We start from the raw sequence: 21,552 nt of genomic DNA, 5'->3' as shown, positions 1-21,552 counted from the left end.
ATTTGACCATTCTCCTGGGGTGGAGTTTCACACCCTGCTCTGAACATCTCTGAGGCCAGCTGTCAAGTTTCTTGCACAGGTGCCAGAATTGTTTCCCTAAGATTTGAACAGTCATCGTGGGGAGCATTTATACTTCAGTTCCTGTAAACCTGACTGAACACAGACAAAATGGATCACCATGAAGTTACCTTGGAGGCTGACAAAATCCATCAAAATCGTCTCTCAAATGTCACAGAAGATGAAGAGCAAGATGCTGCATATACAATTGTGACAGTCCTAGATAAAGTAGCCAACATTGTACACAGTGTACAGGAGAGCCAGAAAAGAATAGAGGAGCGACACAGAGAAATGGAGAACGCTATCAAGACCATACAGATTGATATTTTAAAGCTTGCCCAGACTCATGGCAATACAGGCTACACTGTTAACAAGTTGCTTGAGAAAACCTGCAAAGTTAGTTCCCACGTTAAAGAAGTGAGGGCACGTGTGGAAAAGCAGAGTGCTAATGTGCGAAAGGTTGAAGCAAAACAAGAGGAGATGCTGAGAAAAAACAAATTTCGGGTTGTAATATACCAGGTATGAATGCACTTTAATTTATTTTACCTTTGAAGTTTTGCCACATCCTTGATAGTTCCTGGGAAACACTAGTTGTTTAACAAATCAAAAGACAGGTAACTTAGTCTTCCCAGTGTAGGAGTTGTGTTATAGGTTCTTTAAAATTGATTTCTGCCTTTCAGTGTCTTTCAACATGAACCCACTGATGGCAATTCACAGTCTATTATTAGTATCGGTTGGCTTTTCAGGCAGGAGTGTAAGATTAACCGCAGATCAGCAAGGACTATTTGTTGCCTATGTGAAAGGTAATATGAGGCAGGCACTGTAAATCTTGTCATGCTAGTCATGCCTGACAATCATCTGTTATTTTTTCACCATATTAGGTAGAAGTCCAAACAGTAAAACTATTTATGGAGGCTCCAGAATTTAGTCATTCCTTTAATGTTAATTTTCAAGTATAGTGTATTTTATTTGCAGTTATCAAGGTTTTTTGTAGCTGTGAAAAGTTTTTTCATGGTCTCAATTCATAGGAACGAATATTCAAAACTAAGTTCAGACCTGCACCCCCTTATCACACAAACCATCCTTTTGCGTGTAGTCTCATTGACTGCTTTGGAAATACATGACTAAGGAATACTAAGGGCTGGTCCACACTAAGCCCCCATTTCGAAATAAGATACGCAACTTCAGCTACATGAATAATGTAGCTGAAGTCGAAAGTATCTTAGTTCGAACTTAAAGGTACTTACCGCGGGTCCACACGCGCAGGCAGGCTCCCCCGTTGACTCCGCCTACTCCTCTTGCGGAGCAGGATTACTGGCGTCGATGGCGAGCACTTCCGGGATCGATTTATCGTGTCTAGACAAGACGCGATAAATCGATCCCAGAAGATCGATTGCTTGCCACCGAACCAGCGGGTAAGTATAGACGTACCCTAACATGAGCAAGGTTTTGCAGGATCAAAAACAAATCCTATATTTTTCTTACATTATGATTATTTTATAATTCTACTTGTTCTTGTAAATGAATAAATAGCAATTGTTCTTATTGTCCGAAAGCAAGTTGCTTGAAAATAAGTTTCTTGTCCATGGATCATACAAATACAAAAATGTTAACCATGCTAGGGGGTGTTACAAGGCTAGGCCACTTACTGGAAAATGCTGCAACACTAGGTGTTAAGGACTTGATCCTGTGAAGTTCTAAGCATGCTCTGTCAAGCTGTCCTGCAGTGACACAGGAGCATGAGTACCAACCTCAGGGCAGACTGCTAGGAATTGGAGCACAAACCCCAAATTCTGTACTTAGATTTCACCAACCAATTATCCAGTGTAAACTCCTCAGGCTCTCTAACAGCCATAACATAGAGTCACAGACCATTCCTTTGGGAACTCCAGTCTGTCTTGTCACCCAGATGGGCGGACGTGTGATAGATGGTCCCTGACACCAAGGATCACAGCAATATTCAGGTTATTCCCCGTCCCAAAGAACCAGCCATTTACCCCAGGTCACGACAATGCTTGCAGCCAATCCTATAATAACCTCTCTACAGATTTATTATATAGGAAAAGGAAATAAGAGTTCCAATCTTAAATTTCAAAAAAGTAATAAAAGCCAACTCACGCGAAGCACTGGGGATCTTTTGCTTATGTCTAGTGAGCCTTGCACCCTAGCGTCCAAGCAGCATAAAGATACAGTTCCTCTTTGTTAGAGTTTTTTTATTCCCTTCCCCCCCTGTGCTTTGAGATGCAAACTCAGCTGATGGGAAGGATTCACTTGCAAGACTCATCTCCATAGAGGGGAGAGTAAGCAACTAAGTCTTTTGTCCTATTAAATGTTTCACTCTAGTCCATCTGGTGTCAATGGGCCTTCCTTGTCAAGCAGGACATAACTCCTGTTGGAGACCAGCATTTCACACTAGTTAATGGCTGTCTCTTGCCTGGTGATTTACAGTTACAGAGGCTTACAATGCAAACACGCAGCTATTACCTTGTAATGTGGGATACAGACATTATAAGTGAGATTAATGCCTGCAGCAACTCACAAGCATTCCATAAAGTCTAAACACATTCTTATCATTCTAATACCGATGTGAACAATATGAACACCCAGGTGAGCCAGACTGATTCCAGCTAGGTATTTGTCAGTGTTCAGTTGAGGCATGGGGATCTGAGCCTGAGCTGGCACCTGGTCTGCTAGCATCACATGCTCGACTCCTCTAGAATTCAGTGGAAACGGAGGATGCTCAGCCCCTTATTAGGACCCTAAAAGTTTTGTTCGTGTACATCATTTATCATGACGTATTCTTTAAAGTATCAGTGAACACACACAAATAACTTTTTTCATGTCCGTGATTGGGAGTGTTCATCTGAGAAAAGTTACTCATGTGCATAAGTGTTTGTAGGCCGATTTAGCTTTTAAATTATTTGATTTCTAGTAAGAGGAGGTACTAGCCAAACCCCTGGTTAGCAATGAAAACAGTGCCGGTGGAAACTGATGATAGCATAAAATCTTATCAAATACAGACAGTGGGTCGAATTCTTCTCTCATGCCTATGTGACCCTGATGAGGCTGCACAGTTGAAAGTGAAGGCAAAATCTGGCCTATTGTTTTTAATTTTTGCAGGCTGCGTTAATAGCGCTCACTCCGCACCATTATGGTAGATATGAATGTAGATATTCTTTGTTTTTCCTTGCAAGTAATCATATTGCTGGAGGAAATGAACATCTTTGAATCCTTTGTCCGTTGGTGGGGTGCTGCTCCATTGCTTCCACTGTTCCATAGTTGTTGTATGAGATATTTCAACATAGTCAATGTTCCGAAAATATTGGGGGGGGGGTGATGGCTAATTCAATACAAAAAACACAATGTTTATTTTTTCCCCACAGACATGCTTGTTGTCATTTATTTTCACATAGTTCATGAAAAAGCCTGTGGAAGTGTCCTACCAGAGATTTACACAGAACCAGAAAAGACAACTGCTGCTACTTTTATTGTCTCTTCTTAGGAGACAAAGGAGACTTTGCCGAGAGCCTCCTGGCATCTGATTTTCTTGAACAGAATCAGCATCTTGAATTAGCCTCTTCACTCTTCATATTCCCATCCCTGTTTAGATCAGCTACAGCAAGAGTGGATTCCTCTTAGCATGTATCTACGCTAAAAATGCTACAGTGACACAGCTGCAGGGCTGCAGCCCTTCAGTGTAGACACTACTTATGCCAACAGGAGGGATTCTCCCATTGGTGTAGGTAATCCACTTCCCTGAGAGACGGTAGGTAGGTCAATGGAAGAATTCTGTCTACATAGGAACTTAAATTGGTTTAATTGCACCGCTCAGGGTGTGGATTTTTCACACCCCTGACCAATGTAATTAAATCAATCTTTTCTAGTGTAGACCAGGCCACAGTCCCGTCCCCCCACCCCCTCCCACACACACACTCATTAGCTAGTGGAAACTTCTTTTATCCCCTATCTGCTAATCCTCTTGGGATACAACATTTAACACCTTGCTGGTGGGTGGTAATTGTCCCCATTCCAGGAGCATTAGAGCAGAGTAACCTGCTAGGAGTGTAGTGAAACTTTACACACTGTGCTGGTGCAAGTCACTTTGTACAGCAGTGCAGTGCTGCTACACCAGGGGCTTGGTCCAGTGCAACCACACTGATTTAGTGCAAACCCTCCCCCTCCCCCCCACCCCGCAAACCACCGCCAAGGCATTAATGGAGTGAAACATCACTATAAGAGGAGCGACAGTCCATTGACATGCACTAAAGCAATTTGGGACTTCCTCGCTACTGCACTGTATGCTAAATTGCATCATAACTGAGTTCGTTATGGAGTTGGATGTTGGAAGGGAAGCCTTCATCTACAGTGGAATTTTGCCTGAGAGGCATTAGGGATATTGTGAAGGACTGTGTGTAATGAGGGGAACGTGACTTACCTGTTTCGATCAATGAGTTTGTATTTCTGTAATGGCCTCTGTCAATCAGCACAGCAGGGTTCGTTCATAAAATCAACACAGAGAAAATTGTCCCAGTTAATTTTTCTTAATTAATAGTTTTGATACAACAATTAATAGAGGCAGAAGCCAATTAGAGGATGCAGGCCTAGAAATGATTGTCCAAGAGCCCTTCATCCCTCACAAAAAAGTGTTGGACGAGCCCTTATGCTAAATGGAGTCCTAATGAGAATCTTTGACCATGCGAGTTAGGGAAATGAGAACAAGGGGTGGTTTACTAGACTTTGTTAGACCTGAGGCTGAGAAGATAGTTGGGGGTTCAGTCTGCAATAGGGTTAGCAAACTGCAGAGTGTAATTTGGCTCAGGTCAGTTGGAAGCAAAGCAGGTTCTCTTGCTGGCTTGACCTCAACCATCCAATAAGAATTGAAACCTTCCAAACTCAACACAAGTGGGTTTGAGGCTCAATGTGAATATTTTTCACTGTTCTAGAGATGATTAATTTTTAAGAAGGTCAGGTAATGGAGAGAGAGGCAGCCAGGTACCCCTGCCACCCAGACAGTTGTCATGGTTAAAGTCACAGTTTTAGTTCAAATTGGGGTACTATGTGTCCTGTTGGTACTGCAGTAGTATAGTTTGGAGGGACACAACTGTATAGGTAAGCAGTAGTCTCAGATAGGTTTGAGGAACAGCCCAGAGAAACTGATGTTTGTCTGCAGTAAAGTAGTCTTTGGCTATTTTAGTCATTCTGGGTAAATAATTAAAACATGGAATTAAAGTGTGTGCGTGTGTGTGCATGCTTTGTTTTTTTTTCATTTTGAAGAAAGCTGTTCCTTTTTTTTTTTTTGGTCCTCTCTTGGAACTCTCTGGTCAAGCTGGGAGTTACCTCAGATGAATTTTTTTTTTTTAATTTAGAAGTTATACGCTTAAAAGAGCCTAGGAACCAGTTAGACAAGGTGCCTGAGGTAATGTCTTTTATTTCAGGAACTAGTTACAAAGTCCCGTAAAAAAGATGTCCTATGAAAGGAATTCTGGATCTCACTCATGGCTACTGACTTTCACATTTGAAAATGCTTTGACAATCAAAGTGGGCATTCCTAACATGAGTTGACTTTTATGTTTTGGGGTTGGCCTGCCAAACAACTTTGCAGCCTTGTACCACACCATAATTGACTCCTCTCCACCATGATCACATCACTACACACAGCGCAAGGGCCTGGAATTGTGAAGATGGTTGGTGAGTTGATTCGTTGGGATACACTCCGAACCTACCTGACTCGTTTACATGTATAGAAATAAAAATACAAATGTGCCAGAATCATTAGGTCACCATCAAACTCCTGTTGCAGCTCGGTTGGTTGTGCACGGTTGGTTGGACACAGGTCTGGCACCCAGATGACATGATGCTGCTGCTTTTGAGGTGCTCCAAGTAAATTCCTTGAAAAATTAAGGTTTTTTTAGAACAATTGTCTAACTAAGCTGATGAATGTGTTGTCAGCTTGGTCCCCAGTCACTGCAGGATTTGGTGTGCATTCTAGCGAATTTTAGTACTTACATTGTGCTTTACAAACTTTAACTATTTACTCTTCATATTACTCATGTGGCATAGGTGACTATATAATCCCATTTTACAGATGGGGAAACTAAGAAAGAAAAGTTAATTGCCTTAGCTAAAACCATAGAGAGACTCTGTGTCAGAGCAGGGTTGTAGCAAAGAAATTGCCTTCAGGGCCATGCTTCGTCCACTAAATCAGGTGGTTGGTCACACTTCTGAGTGGACTGCACCTGTTGTGACCAACAGCCAAGTTGGCGCTTCAGTAGCAGAGCCAGCTCAGTCATGTGTGAGTGAGCCCTAGAGCCATCTGTGGTATCTCCGGCTACTGCCCCCCACAACTGTGAATTGGCCTGTGGCCCTCCTAAAACACTGGAGGCAGAGAGGGAGACCACAAATAGCCTGTGCTCCTTAGGAAAAAGTAGTTACAACCTGTCAATGCTGGAGTGACAAAATTTACCCTTTCGGGGATTTGTTTACAAGGAAAGAAGTTTGAAATTCAAGGGGGGGTGGGAAAGGTGAGATTAGTCTGATCATTTATATCCCTAAAAGGCAGCTCATGGCTATGAACTTCATGGGCTCTGTTCAGATGGGATTATAAACCTGACTCCATGTGTTTTCTGAACCAGTGTAATCAGACTTATCCAGACTGACTCTTCTCCTGTGATGATATGAACTAGGGCAAATTAATAATCCTCCTAGAGCCAACATAGACTTTCCCAATCTGGGCAAATGAAGTGGTGAAAACAGCGGATCTTACTTTGCATTTGTATGGGACCTGTTTTCAAAGTTTTGCTTGTGTTTGGCCTGGAAGGCACCAGAATAATATAGTTAGATGATCACTCTCCATTTCCCATGCCACCTGCCCAAATCATTAGACAGCCTAGATAGTGATTTATCCATAGGAAGTGTGGCTGATCATTATAAAAGTCTCCATGGTGCTTATCCTTTTGGCTGATTCTACACTGGGGAATGGAGTTCTACTTTCCCTTGACTGAACTTGCCTTTCAGGATGAGTAGCTTCTGATTAAACTCTATATGCCAGTGAAGACTCCTGAAGTCATTTTCTTCCATGGGTGTTACAGGACTGAAGTTGCTCAAAACAGCACATTTGCAGAACTGGGAAAATCTGAGCTCATCAACAGCATGTTACAGATTTTTAGTGGTTAGCAGCAGCACCCTGGTGTACAGTAACTCCTCACTTAAAGTCATCCTGGTTAACATTGTTTCATTGTTACATTGCTGATCAATTAGGGAACATGCTCATTTAAAGTAGTGCAATGCTCCCTTATAACGTTGTTTGGAAGCCGCCTGCTTTGTCCACTGCTTGCAGGAAGAGCAGCCTGTTGCAGTTAGCTGGTGGGGGCTTGGAACCAGGGTGGACCAGCAGCCCCCCTATCAGCTCCCATCTCCTGCTGCAGCCGCCCAGCAGGCTATCAATCAGCAGTTCAGCTGTCCCTCCCCCCACTGCCATGTGCTGCTCCTGCCCTCTGCCTTGGAACTGCTCCCAGAGACTCCTGCTTGCTGTGCAGGGAGGGAAGAGGGGGCTAATGTCAGGGTGTCCCCCTCTCCCCTGCTCCTGCACCCCGCTTACCTCTTCTCCATATAGAGCACGGAGGGGACATGGACGGAGAGAGACAGAGAGAGCTTGAGGCAGCTGCTGCTGTCTCAACTTCCTGATCCACTTAAAATGACAATGCACTTAAGAGTGGCTCAGCTTACTTAAAGGGGCAGTGTGGATCTCTCTCTCTCTCCCACACACAAGGTGTGTGTCTGTCTCTGTCTGCTATGCTGTCTCCTCTCCCTCCTGTTTGTGCTGCCTTGATGAGAGGCTACATTAACAACTATGTGTTAACCCCTGAGTGCTCAGCCAAGTACTAGTTCATCATTTAGCAGCAAGGCATTCCCTGGGAAATATCCCTCCCTCTTCCACCCTCTAACTTCACCACCTCAACCAAGCTTCACAATCATCATAGTTGTGGACAGTATTAAATAGTTTGTTTAAAAGGTATACTGCGTGTATATCTATATAATATATAGTTTTTTGTCTAGTGAAAAAAATGTCCCTGGAACCTAACCCCCCCATTTACATTAATTTTTATGGGGAAATTGGATTTGCTTAACATTGTTTCGCTTAAAGTCGCATTTTTCAGGAACATAACTACAACGTTAAGTGAGAAGTTACTGTATTTAATAGAGCTGCATCTCTTCCAACTGTATCTAGTCTGCAAGAACCGTACCTTTTGTCGTTGTGGGCCAGGACTGAAAGCAGGTTATTAGCAAATGTCCCCTTTTATCATATCACCTCCTGTCTGTCCCTGTCTCTGCCCCTTCTCACACATGCAGATATTCTTTGTATCTACATTTAAAAGAGGCTGTCTAGGAAATTGCATATTTTGAACTGATAATGACAAATTCACAGGGCTGCCTACGCTGACACCACTCAACATGGAACCTCCTAAGGTGTACTTACTGGACTGTCAGGGACTCCTTCAGAGGTACTGATTCACTAGGTTTACTTGTTTAGCAAACTTTAAATGTGCGTATTTCTCTCACACAGCTTTCTTTCTGGGGCTGCAGCTGCCCTTTGCATCATTCAGAAGCTGTCCCAGGGAGTGGATGAGATGGGAGTTGCTCAGAATGACATTGTACAGTTCTCTAACTTCTTGCTCACTGAGTTCTCATTGGATCACTCTAGTCAGTTAATGAGAATGGATTCTTGATGAGATGAGGTGGGTGAGGTAATATCTTTCATTGGCCCAACTTCTGTTGGTGAGAGAGAGCAGCTTTTGAGGTACACAGAGCCCTTCTTCAGTCTGGGAAAGATACTCAGTATCTTGCATCTGAAGAAGTGAGCTGTAGCCCACAAAAGCTTATGCTGAAATAAATTTGTTAGTCTCTAAGGTGCCACAAGTACTCCTGTTCTTTTTGCGGATACAGACTAACACGGCTGCTATTTTGTAAAGTGTCTTGGCTAAATAATAGGTCAAACAGCTAATTTAGCATAAGTAGTTAGCACATGTTCGAAGGGACCATTCAAGGTGAAGTGGCCCATTAACACCTCTGGACTCATAGGACAAAAAGGGGGGTTACTGGTTTACAGATACTTGTAATAAGCCATAAATCCAGTGAGTTGGAGCCCCCCCTCCTCCTTCCTCAGCATGCTCGGGGATAGCTCCCACCCACTATCAGCCAAGCTCGGGTAGGTAGTGGGCTGCTGCTGCCACCCAGCCAGGCTCTCTCAGGCAGAAGCAACTCCATCCCGCTCCTCGCCTGGCTGCCAGGGCGAGCAGCTGAATGTGCTGGGGGAGGGGCAGCGCTGGGAAAGAAGGACAGAGCCCCTCTTGCTCTTCCCCCCAGCAGGCCAATCTGGGGGGGGCACTTGACCCCACATGTCCCCCCTCATATGTCCCATCTGAATGCTCCAATAACAAGTATGTGGGTGAAACCAGACCTCATTGCTACCCTCTTGAATGAACTTACACAGGAAAATTATAAAAGACAAAAACACCCTATCACATGTGTGTGACCACTTTTTATAACAGGGGTGTTAACCGGCCTCTTCACCTTGAATGGCCCCTTGCAACATGTGCTAACTACCTATGCTAAATGTTCCACCTGGTATTTAGCTGTGACATTTTCCCAGACCTGAAGAAGAGCTCTGTGTAAGGGGGAAAGCTCATCTCTCTCACCAACAGCAGTTGGGCCAATAAAAGATATTAACTACAACAACACTGAGGGATTCATGTGGTTTGGGTTAAATTGGTGAACCCCTGTCAGAATTTAAGGAACAGGGATTGTAGTTGAAGCTTTATGAAAGTAAAATGAGGGATTTACTGTGCTGGACACACTAAGCACTTTTCATTATGTAAGAACAATTCTACATGCCAGCTGTAGCATTTGGCCCCAGAATAGCATATTTTTGGTCTTATGTGCAGAAGAGTTTATTCAGCACGTACTTAATAGGGTGAACTTCCATAGGTGCCCTTAAGAAATAATCCTGTTTTGCTCCTATTTGAACAGACTTGGCCTGATGGCAGAGATTTTAATTCCACATCTGCAAAACTACAGCAGGATCACATGAGATTTAGTCCCATGCTTGCAGTGAAAGAGTGACACTTTTACAAAATGATGGGATGCTTTGTAATTGGGTATTCACCAGAGGCTAAGGATTGACTAAAGGGTTAATTGCAAGGGGGCTTTACCAGTAACATAAATTGTGTGTTGCTAAGGACACTTTTTGGTGAATGGACAGGTTGTTATGGTAATTTCTGTTAACCAGCTGGCTACATGGTTAATATGTGTATTAATAGGCATGAGGGTGATTTGGTGTTTTAGAGATTTACTGTGGGTGTTGCACTGAATAATGTACGGTCAATTTAAAATGTAAATTCCTAGGCTGTGATATTGTTTTGATTTAGTTTCTTGCCTATAAGCTGCAGATTGTTTGCAGGTCTTCCCAGTGAGGGTATTTTTGTTTTTCTTTATCATGTATCAAACATTTCTAGGTTGTTTCTTTTACAAATCAGTTGTCAGTCACCACTCCGTCAACAAGCTGGGCACTGGACTGCCTATTACCTGATTTGTGCTCCAGCTTCAGGAGTGTGAGGGGTTTATTAATCCCATTAGTGTTTGTTAAATATTTTGCATAAAGTTTTAAATGTTTTGAATATTCCCCGCAACATGTAGGCTCAGGGTAACAGGTCACTGGCCTGTTACTTTGCTCGGAGCAGCACAATAAAATGACATAATTTTGTATTTTTGTCTGCTTTGCCTGTAGTTTTGGAATAAGGATGTTCTGACTTTGAGAAGGTTGAGAGTATTTTGGCTTGTAATGGTTATTATATTTTTCAAAATAGATTCTGTAGTTGCGGGGATGTCATACTATTTATTATTTTGTTTTTTTCTTTGTTTTTATTTTTATTTTCTGTACTTTTTTATCATTATTTTTCTAACTTTTTACTTGGGACTGGGAAATGAGTGGGAGGGTTGTGTGTATTGATCACTTTAGTTTTAAAGTGCAGCCTGAAAAGTGACTGTAAATGTCTCAATTATTTCTGGATCAGATGTTTACACAGAAAGAGATGGTCTTTTTTAACTGCCAGCCCAGCAAACTCAGTCTGGGCACTGAGAGACAAACCTAGTGCACCTACTTAGAATGTTTTAATTCATTTAAGTCATTTCCATTTCTCCCAGTAAAAACTGACCAATTTTTCATTATTTTTGTGTTATTTACATTACATTCTTTTATCAAATCATCACTGAAATGATTGTGTTTTTCATTTACTAAACATCCATTCTTCAGTAAACAAACATTTTCAGTAACTGTTTTGACAACATATTTTTGATAAAAATTTGTATTAAAAAGGGGCAAAAAAGCTACAAAAATGAAAATTGTTGAAAAAGTCAATAGTTTTGAACAAAACATTTTGCTTTTTAAAAAATGTTATTTTTCTATGGGAAAAAAAACCCTTTACATTCAAAAAAATTTGACCAGCTCTACAAGCCAGGTACTTTTCACTTCATGGAGAAGATTCTGGAATTGAACCACTGGCTAGGTAAATGGTGTCCGGTAGAGGGTTTTGGTTTTGTGGAACATTGGTCCAGCTTTTATGGGGAGAAGGGGGTTATCTAGTTTGGATGGCCTCCACCTCAGTAGAAGGGGGACCAATCTCCTTGGGGACAGGCTGGCCAGAGTAGTCAGGAGGGAGTTAAACTAATAGCAAAGGGGAGGGTAAAAAGAGGCAAACTATGAGCATTCAGTTAGCACAAAATCAAGATGTTGAAAACAAAATTAATCAAGGACCAAAAGGGCAGGAAGAGAAGAAATTCTTGCATTGCCTAGACACCAATTTTTAGAAGCCTAGTAATAAACAAGAGGAATTGGAATTGCTCATGGATGGCATAAATTCAATATAGTTTGTATTACTAAAATGTTGTAGGATGATTCGCACTCCTGGAATGTTAAAATCAATTGTTATAACCTATTTAGGAAGGAATGAGTATGGAGAAGGGAGAGAGGGAATGGCACTCAATAGATATTTCTACTTTTACAGCGTACAGATACAGCATGCCCAGCTAGCACAGGTATAACTACCACTATAAACAGTGAGGCACTATTTAGGTGAGTAGGGTAGAGACAAGCCAGTATCACAGGCTGTGGACCCTACACAGCTCTCTACATGCCCAAACAGGGTCTCCCATGTCTACCCTGCTAGTCTACTGCCTCCCCACTGCCGGAGCCTTTTCCCACTATAGTGAAAGACTCCAGCAGCGGGGAAAAGCTCCAGCCACGGAGAGCTGCCAGAGCCTTTCCTGCCACCTATAGCTACAGGTACCTGACACACCGCTACGAGTAAAGATAAAGCCATTTTTGACATAGGCCTTATCTGTTTCCTAGTTACTGACAACTCATTGGGTGAACTACTGGTCCCATTGAAGTCAATTGAAATTTTGCCATTGACTTCAATGCGGGCCAGGTTTTTATTCTTTGTGTATTATGGTGTGTCAAGTAATCTCAAGGTTTGAATTTAGGCTCAAGCCTAACCCTCCTTCCATTGACACACAAATTGCACTAATCCAGGGCTTGCCCCTAGGGTCCCAGGACCCCATGGGTGTGCAGGGTCTGAGCACACGGGTCAAGCAGGGACCCAGGATTCAAGCTCTGTTGCTTTGCAGTGTAGACAGCCCCTCTGGACTCATGCTTTGGGTGTTCACCAAACGTATCCCACGGGCCAACTTTCCTTGTCCTCAAGTTTGACGGAGAGACAAGTTTTCCCACACTGCACTGTCAACAAAAGGCTAGAGCAACCACATTTTGGGAGAGTGCTAGGAAGTTTGGGAAATGGGTGTTTGGACTCAGGCCCACATAATGCAGTGTAGACACTGAAGCTCCAGGGTTTAACAATTCCTAAACCAGAGTTACAAATGAATGTAGACGCTCAAGTCCCAGGGTCTGCTAACTCAAGTTCTACTAACCATGGGCTTACACTGCACTGTAGCCAGACCTTTAGTTTCCTCATATGTAAACTGTGACATATTTATTCTCATTTCTCATTCTCATTTCTCTTGGGTTTTTTTGTATAGACTTGAACACCTTATGTCCATGTGAAACAATATCTTAATGTGTTTATAAGCCAATTGTTACATTATAACCCCCTTTTATCTGATGCTTGCAAGTTTGTGCAACAGTCACCATTTGGATGGAAGTTTTCCATGTCTGGTCTCTGCTCACGTGTGTGTTTTTGTCTGGCAAGTTTGAACAAAATGGTTCAGTTGCTTGTGAAAACAAGGATAGGGGAGAAAAATCAGATTTTCTCCCTATTCAAAAAAATAAGGAAAAAGAAGCTTTAAAAAAACAAACAAACAAACAAACAAAAAAACCCCAAAACACTGCAGCCAGAATAGTTGCAGCTTTTGAATCTCAACTGCACATGGAAAGGCTCAACTAAGGAGCACTGTCCAGCCTTGTTTTGGGGGATATTTGTTGTTGTCCTGGGTCTGACCCTTCCTATGTCACTATTGGAAAGTCTCTCAACCTCTCTGCCCTGTAATGAGGTTACTCTTGCATACTCACCTCTCAAACGTGCTTTGAGATAAATAGTGTTTTTTCATTACTCTAAAACTCTGCTTTATCAGTGGAATAACCAGCTTACTCAACAGGGGGGGTATTAGAGCCTCAGTGGACTATGTACTGGGGCTGGCACAAAGACACTTTCGTTCCAGTCCTGAAGCTGACACTTCTTTGTTGTGTAAACTTATCCTCCAGATTTCCCCTTGTGTAAAAAGAAAATATTGAGACCTGCCTCACAGGGGCACTGGCCAGGCAGTGGGGAAAGGCTCCAGATGAATTAAGATGTATTTGTACATTTTGAAAGGGGTCGATAGCGCTTTATTCCATATAAAAACAAATGCGACCCCCCTTCCTTTAAAAGAGCTTTGTTTGCAAAAATTAAGCATTCAGAATTTAAGAGTTGACTGAGCAGCTCTCAAGACCATCGATGCTGGTATTTAATGAAACTTGGAACACTGGAGAAGTTCCAGAGGACTGGAAGAAAGCTAAAGTCATGCCAATATTTCAAAAATAAAGGGGATGACTCAGGTAATTACAAGCCTTTTAGCATGACATTGATCCCAGGTAAAATAATGGAACAGCTGATATAGGATTCAGTCAATAAAGAAATAAGGTATTGTAGCATAATTAATTTAAATCAATATGTTTTTTATAAGAAATAGGTTTTTGTCAAACTTTATATCCTCAGATGGGACTACCCATTTAGTTGATAATGAGATGTCTGCATGTGAACTAGTATGCCGGACGCTGATTAAAAAAATACTTAGCACTATACAAAATCACTGTAGCATACATTGCATTGACTAGAAAATGTCTAACTGCTAATCTGAAAATGTAATTGTTAAGGGGAAAGGATCATCTAGTAGGGGATGTTGTGAGTGGGGTCCTGCAGGAATCTTGGTCAAATGCTATTTAGTATTTTCCTCAATCATCTAGAGGAAAATATAAAATAATTGATAAAGTTTTCAGATTTCCCAAAGGTTGGTGGAGTGGTAAATAACAAGGACAAGTCATTATACAGAATGATCTTGAGCATTTGGTAAGCTGGGTGCAAACACACGTATTTTAATTCAGCCAAATGCAAAGTCATATATTTAAAAGCAAAGAGGGCAGTAGAAGGGACTATCTCAGAAAGCAATGACTCTGAAAAGGATTTAGCGATCATGGTGGATAACCAGCTGAACATGAACGCCCACTGCAAAGCTGTGGCCAAAGACAATCGGTGATCCTTAGATCTATAAACAGAGGAATATCAAGGAGCAGTAATGAGGCGGTATTACCTCAACATACAGCCTTGGGAGACCATTACTGCAATGCTGTGTCACAATCTGGTGGCCACACTACAAAAGCTGTTGAAAAATTGGAGAGGGTTTCGACAAGTGACACAAGAATGATCAGAGGTCTGGAAAACCTGCCTTACAGTGAGGCACTTAAGGGGCTCAGTCTATTTAGGTTATTGAAGACAAAGTTAAGACTCGACTTATAGAAGTCTGGAATTTCCCACGTTAAAAAATAAAGGGGAAAACAAAGACATTCCACTACTTGTTAGGCAGCACGAGAATGCTCTGTAAGTCCCACTATGTACAATCAGTGAGGTAGGAGTCCTTGCCTCATTCCATGCATCCCTTTCTATAGCATATGGAAGAAGATAGGACTCATTAGGACCCCTGCCTCTTTCCCTGTGCACCTTCACTAAGAGAAAGAGGCAGCACTGGCTAGAAGTTTCCTAAGTTGCATACACAGGCACAGACCCAAGAGTACACTGGCAGCCCATTAACAGATTTCATTACAAAGTCCATGGTGCGTGCACACAAAGTACAGCGTTTCTAACTTTGATTTAAATTGAAAATAAGAGCGAAGAGATCCACAGTGGCAATGGAGCGTTCAGGTTCTGCCGGAGGGAATGGCTTTGTGTTATAAACATCAGGTTTGAAATATTTTACTCGCTGTGGAGACATCTATTCGAATGTAAGCAGTAATGGCGCAGACCTTTATCCTCAAAGTAGCTACAGTGAGTTTCATATTGTTTACTTTGTGCTGTTCAGACCAGAGCTTAAAACCAGAAGCTCTGTTTTACGTGGCTTTTAGTGAGCTGGGGCTGCACGCTGTCAGAATGAAGTACTCAAAGGCAAGACAAACCCAAGTTCAGTTTTATGCACACAGTCTTAATGGCACTGGTGTGCACAGGCATTTCTAGACATATTCAATGATGTGATCAGACACTATTTCACAAGTAGTGCAAATATTAATAGCGTAAATACAATTTACAAAAAACCCCAATCTGTGTAGCATCTCTTACTATGGTGCAAGACTCTGTCACTACGCAGAGACGATAAACGCTATTTATGCAAGACTTGAGCTGGCAAGGTGCTGAGCACTCTGGCTCCTTTCCAGCCAAACTCTTAAGCACAGGCTTAACTTTAAGCCTACGGGTAGTTCCCATTGACTTGCACCAGCATTCTATAACTCAAATAGCTCCTATCTCAGTGGCTAGCCAGCTGGCTAGGCCAGGTAAGATGACGTGAGTACAATAATTTACATTTGGGTGGGAAGGACCCACCTTGCCTTTTCCCTTTTTAATTTGATCTGGCTATCTTGCAAGCCATCGCCTTGTGCCCCTGCTGCTGGAAGAAGGGGGAAAGCAGGCAGGCATCTTACTCCTTTTCCCCCTCAGAGGGCTACTGCCACATCCTACTGTTTCCATCAGCGAACAGTTTATTTTCTTGGTAGGACGATGTGGAGAGGTACTTACCCAGTTTAGGGCTTGAGCCTGCACCAATGAAGTCAATGGAATGTTGCCTTTGACTTCAGGGGGAACAGGATCAAGCTCTTAGCCATCTTTCCCCACATCAGCGTCCCCCTAGTGCTAAGACTGACTTTCCTCAGATGTGCTAACTCTGGGAGACAGAAGCTTTTATTCTCCCTCTTCCCTAGTAAACAAAAATGACTTTTGAAAGTGTAATGCTAAAACCTGTTGGTGGTTCAGAGTGGGCAGTTCCCTACTGGGATGAAACATAGCACTGATTTTTATTTTGAAAAACCTTCACAATGTTGACCAATTCCAGTAAGACAGTCCATTTCTGTAGCACCTCCCATTTAAGGATTGCAGCATGATGTACAAACCTGAATGAATTTAGCCTTTTATACCTGGTTTCTCCAGAGAAGAGGCAGAAACTGAAGAACAGAGACATTAAATTATTTGGCAAAAGTCACACAAGGAGTCAGTTGAAAAATATTGCTCAGAACTCCTGGGTACCAGTCCCGTGCCCTAAACACAAAACATTCATCTGATAATTTACAGTTCTTAGTTCTTAATTTTAATATGTGTGTGTGAACATTACAGCCAGCCCTTTAAACCAGTGAACTGTAAATCTACATACAACTGAAGCGATGGCATTCAGTAGGGAACACAAGCCTGCTGGAGTCTTCTGTGCACTTGGGGATGTCAGTTAGCCCAAATGTTGTCTTAAAAAAGAACCTAAGCTCTCGTTTTCTTCTTATAGGAGAGACTCTTAAATCTCACCCTACTATACTCATCCCTGTATGGATCCAAGTTTCAGAATAGTTAGTAAGGAAATATTGTTGTCAATGTTTCAGCTAAAGTAGTGGTCTATAATTTACAGATTTTAATAATAATAATGATAATTTAATAATTAAGAGTTTAATTACAGAAAAGCTGCTCTATGTTAACACTATCCCTCATTTTATGAAAAGAAGCTATAACACAGCTAGGTAATAAAGTTAATTTTCACACATTAATGAAGATTATTAACAAAGAATTCTAGTTCTTGCTCATTCTGGTTTTGATATATGGAGTTAAATAAAATTCTGCTGATCTCACAGCAAAATAATTTCCCCTTAATTTTGATAAGCATTAACAGCCATTTTATGTTTTAAAGAAGCCAGAATAAGATGACCAAACTATAAACAGCCTTTATTTGCCAAATGGCTTAATATATTTTATTATATATTACTGATAGTTAATACTTTGTAAAGTAAAATTAAACATGCATTTGCATTTTGAAAATTACAGCTGTTTTTCTGGCCAGAAATCGGTTCAGTTTGCAGTGCACCATACAGGAATTCATCAGCACAAGATACATTTGAGAAACTGACTGGCACTTGGTGGATGCTCTCATTCAAACTTCTTTGGTAGTTAGAAAATATTATTAAACTATGGCCCAAATTCTGACAAGCTCCAGGAATCAGGTGTGATAAGCCCACGAATGGGAAATGATACATTATGCAAAAAGAATATTAATATGCCATGTAGTCTGCCTGAGGCTGTGTGAGGAGCTGCTCCTCTTGGGAGTATGAACAAACGTTGTGCAGCGTTGTTTGTGTGCCCAAGGAGGAGAGTGCTAGGGTAAGCAAGGGGTGCCAGTTTCCATCTCACAGCTGCTACTGGTTCTACGTTTTCTGCTGTATGTCTGCTAGTACCAGTCAGAAATTGACTCTATCGGGGAGATCCAGAATCTCCATGGGAATGATTACACTGAGCTAAATGGGTCTTGGCTCAGCTCGTATGTGACGATGATTTACAGGTTGGGTCTACTCTTTTCAGACGTATTCTTTTACGGAATATTCACCCGAAACTTTTTGCACATCATTTACCATTAAAATGATGCTCAGTAACTTACTGCCCAAAAAGAGCTTTCAGAAAATTCTGGTATAACTTGCACTGTTCTGGCAGTTAAAATCTCTCTTTCTCTAGGTATCTACAGCACCCCTAGCACCACGATAGCTGAGGTGCTCACCTCCTCCACAAGCACCCAATTGCATTGCTTCCCTTTAGATCACTTCTTTTCAAAATGCAGCTACCGGTCCTCACCAGCACCCTGTGAACGAGGGTTGGGTGCAATTGAAGCTGAACTCACTGAGAGGGATTAGTGGATAGAGGGCAGCCAAACAAAGCCAAAGGTGTAATGTAGATGTATTTTATCATATGGTTTCACTGCTTAGTACATGGCTAGCATGGCACTTATCTAGAATATGTATTTAATAGTCAGTACAAATTAGCAATACTTGCGACATGGCAGGCAGTGGATACCAAGGTGATTAATGCACCATTCAATAACCGCCCATTGAAGACCCACTACAGAGACCCACAAATATTTGCTGATTGTTCAGTTAATGCATTAACATGGGATAATATACTTTTACTGCTGAAAATGCCTGTATGCCTGTAATACTAAACAATGCCATTCATGTATTTCTAAGAGTTGCCCACCTCTACTACTGCCACCTGGAGCTTTGCTTTTGTTGCTGAATTGATAGGGGAGGAGTAAAATGTGGTGCTGAAAAGTGACTATGTAAAAATGGCTTCTCATTCAGCAGATCAACTCCTGGTGTGTATTGAGCCTTACCAGCTCGCATCAGTGACATTTTACTCCCGTGAACCGAACACAGCTAAGGATGTGTTGTCGCTGCAGAGTTCACCCTGGCTCTTCCATGGGTTTTAGCACAACCCCTGTCACTGTCCACACACACAAACCTTTTACCTGGGTTTGGAGGTGCTTTAAACCTGGTCTAGCATCCCTACTTGGATACAGATTAAAGCCCAGACTTCACTTTAACTTGGGCTGGAACCTGCCCCCTTTGCAGTGAGGACACAGGCTATGCTCCCAGCCACACATGGAAACGTGCATAAGCAGAGGACACAATAACACCAGTAGGGCTTTGTAGTGAGGCCACCTGCAGTCAGGCTAGGCTGACCTAGGTGCTCAGACCTGGGGGCCTGGCCTCGCTGCAGCGAAGACATACTCTAGAAGGGTCTGAGCTGGATTCTGTTCTTCCCTGTGCATCAGCAGATTTCTCCAGTTAATTACAACTGCGCAAACCTAATGAAAGTAAGGAGGGGGCTACAGGTAATACTGAGAAGTTCATATGGAGTCAGTGAGGCTGTATGTAGGTAAAGGCCAACTTGCCCTGCATGGTGCTCATTACTGGTGATGTATGAGAAGGAAAGAACCCAGCTTGACTCTCCAACCTCAGAATAGCAGGGCTGGTAGATAGAAAAACATCCTTTCTAATTGCAAACTAAGCACATTTGAGCTGCAGTCCATTGAGGCACACTAAATGTGGGACTCAACGATGCGAGTTTTACATTGTTCAACCCTTTTCAGAGTAGCACCAGCCTTTAAAGCAATCTCCCTAACAGGCATGGGACTGAACAGAGGCTGCAAAATCAGTTTTTCCAGGCCCCTTTATCCTCAGGAGATCATGCAGGTTCTCAGGCGAGGCCCCACCTCCCTGTGCCACATAATTATAGCTCAGTTATTGATACTTACAAATAAGAAGCCAAAAAAGCTATATGCTTAAATGCTCTGCTCCCTTAAAACACTAGCGGAACAATGTCTTTATGTTTTCATTCACAGGAGGAAACAGAATGCCCGTCTTCGCTGTCTGTTATCAAAGACAGGACAAGAGGTGAAAACCTGGAGGAGCAATTTTTCCCACCTGATGACCTCTCGTCTGATGAAGAATATTATATAGATGAAAGCAGAGCATCCCGATTTAAAAAATCAGGCATGAGACGCATAGATAATATCAAAAAGGCATTTTCAAGGGAAAATATGCAGAAGACCAGACAAAATTTTGGCAAAAAGGTGAACAGGCTTCAAACTAGAATAGTGACACCCGAGAGGCGAGAGAGAATGAGGCAGTCAGGAGAGAGGCTGAAACAATCTGGGATAAGGCTCAAGAAAACTATTTCAAAAGCAGCTCCGACAAAGGAGACATTCAAGCGCAATAAGAAAGATAAAGAGCGAACAGTAGCTGAAGGGCAAGAAGGAATCCAGGAAGCTGGTGTGCATGCAGTTTCAGCGAGTGGGGCAGAAGAACCAGTTACAGAAGAGATTTCCTACACAGAAGTGATCACTAAAGTAAAGAAAGACAAAGGCAGTGGAACAAAAGGCACGTCCCAGCCAGCAGAGAAAGTTGTGCTCACCCCTGAAAAAATCGTTCTTAAACAGGAGGCAACAGAAGGAGGAGGTGATAATGTTCTTCTGTTGGACCTCAAGCACCCAGCATAAGTGATGAAGTAGTATATACTGTGTTATTGTACAAGAGAAAACATAGTTAGTATCTGTTCACTTGGGCAGATTGAGAGATGTGTGTAACTTTTTATTGTTATAGCAGAAAAATATATCGGTGCTGTTCTAGTGTTTATATGTATAGCAGACAATGTGTTTGTTGCCTTTTTATTACTACACAAAAGTCACATAAACAGAATGAAGGGTCTCATCTCTCTTGACGTGTACATATAACTTCAATTAATGTGAATGGGAGTTACAATTGCACATCACAAGGAGATGGAAACTTCTTGTATATTTAAAACAAAAATATAAGGCACTTAATAGCCTTGTTGCTATCTTTAGTTTTATGCACAGAGGCATCCAAAGAACATCTCCATTTATCTCATGCCAACATCAAAAAGCAAACAAGCTACTGAGATAGATGCATTACTTCATATTGGCGGAAGGGAAGACTACAAGAATTGCTATAAGACTCTTTTTGGACCGCCCGCTCAAATAGCAGGAGGAGGAAATTATTGCTTTGGAGACAATAAAAAGCAGCAGAGACAATCGATTTTTGAGAACTGTTATCTGAAGTGACTAACAGGGATTTCTAGCATTTTGAAAGGGGGAATTGATGAAGTTGAGAGATCCACTTTCTGAAGCAGCAGCAGGTTAAAAACTATAGGACAAATTAAACACTGGAAAAATCTGGAGGCAAAGGAGAACTCTGATAGAATATCTGTATTATGCAAAGGTCAGTGCAAGTGTCAATTGGTACTGAGGAAGGCGATGGTTAAATTAGTAGTAAGGGAATCAAGATTAATATATGGGGACTGAGGAATAGAGAGTTAAAAACAAGAATGTGGGACTAAAGTGAACTTTGAGAAGGGCAGGCCCATT

General features: G+C 42.0%; 1 protein-coding gene across 1 annotated transcript; it reads left to right on the top strand.

The window, feature by feature from the left end:
* The first annotated feature begins 53 nt into the window (after positions 1 to 53).
* Positions 54 to 20,686, top strand: CAVIN4 (caveolae associated protein 4). The gene is made up of 2 exons (XM_034761446.1): positions 54 to 576; positions 20,011 to 20,686. The coding sequence occupies exons 1-2, from the start codon at positions 169 to 171 to the stop codon at positions 20,665 to 20,667; spliced, it is 1,065 nt and encodes a 354-aa protein (XP_034617337.1). The 5' UTR covers positions 54 to 168; the 3' UTR covers positions 20,668 to 20,686.
* Positions 20,687 to 21,552: the final 866 nt, after the last annotated feature.

Source organism: Trachemys scripta, chromosome 2, assembly GCF_013100865.1.
Source record: "Trachemys scripta elegans isolate TJP31775 chromosome 2, CAS_Tse_1.0, whole genome shotgun sequence".
Taxonomy (NCBI): Eukaryota; Metazoa; Chordata; order Testudines; family Emydidae; genus Trachemys; species Trachemys scripta.
Note: the sequence above shows the minus strand (reverse complement) of the source record. Positions and strands in the feature narration are given on the sequence as shown.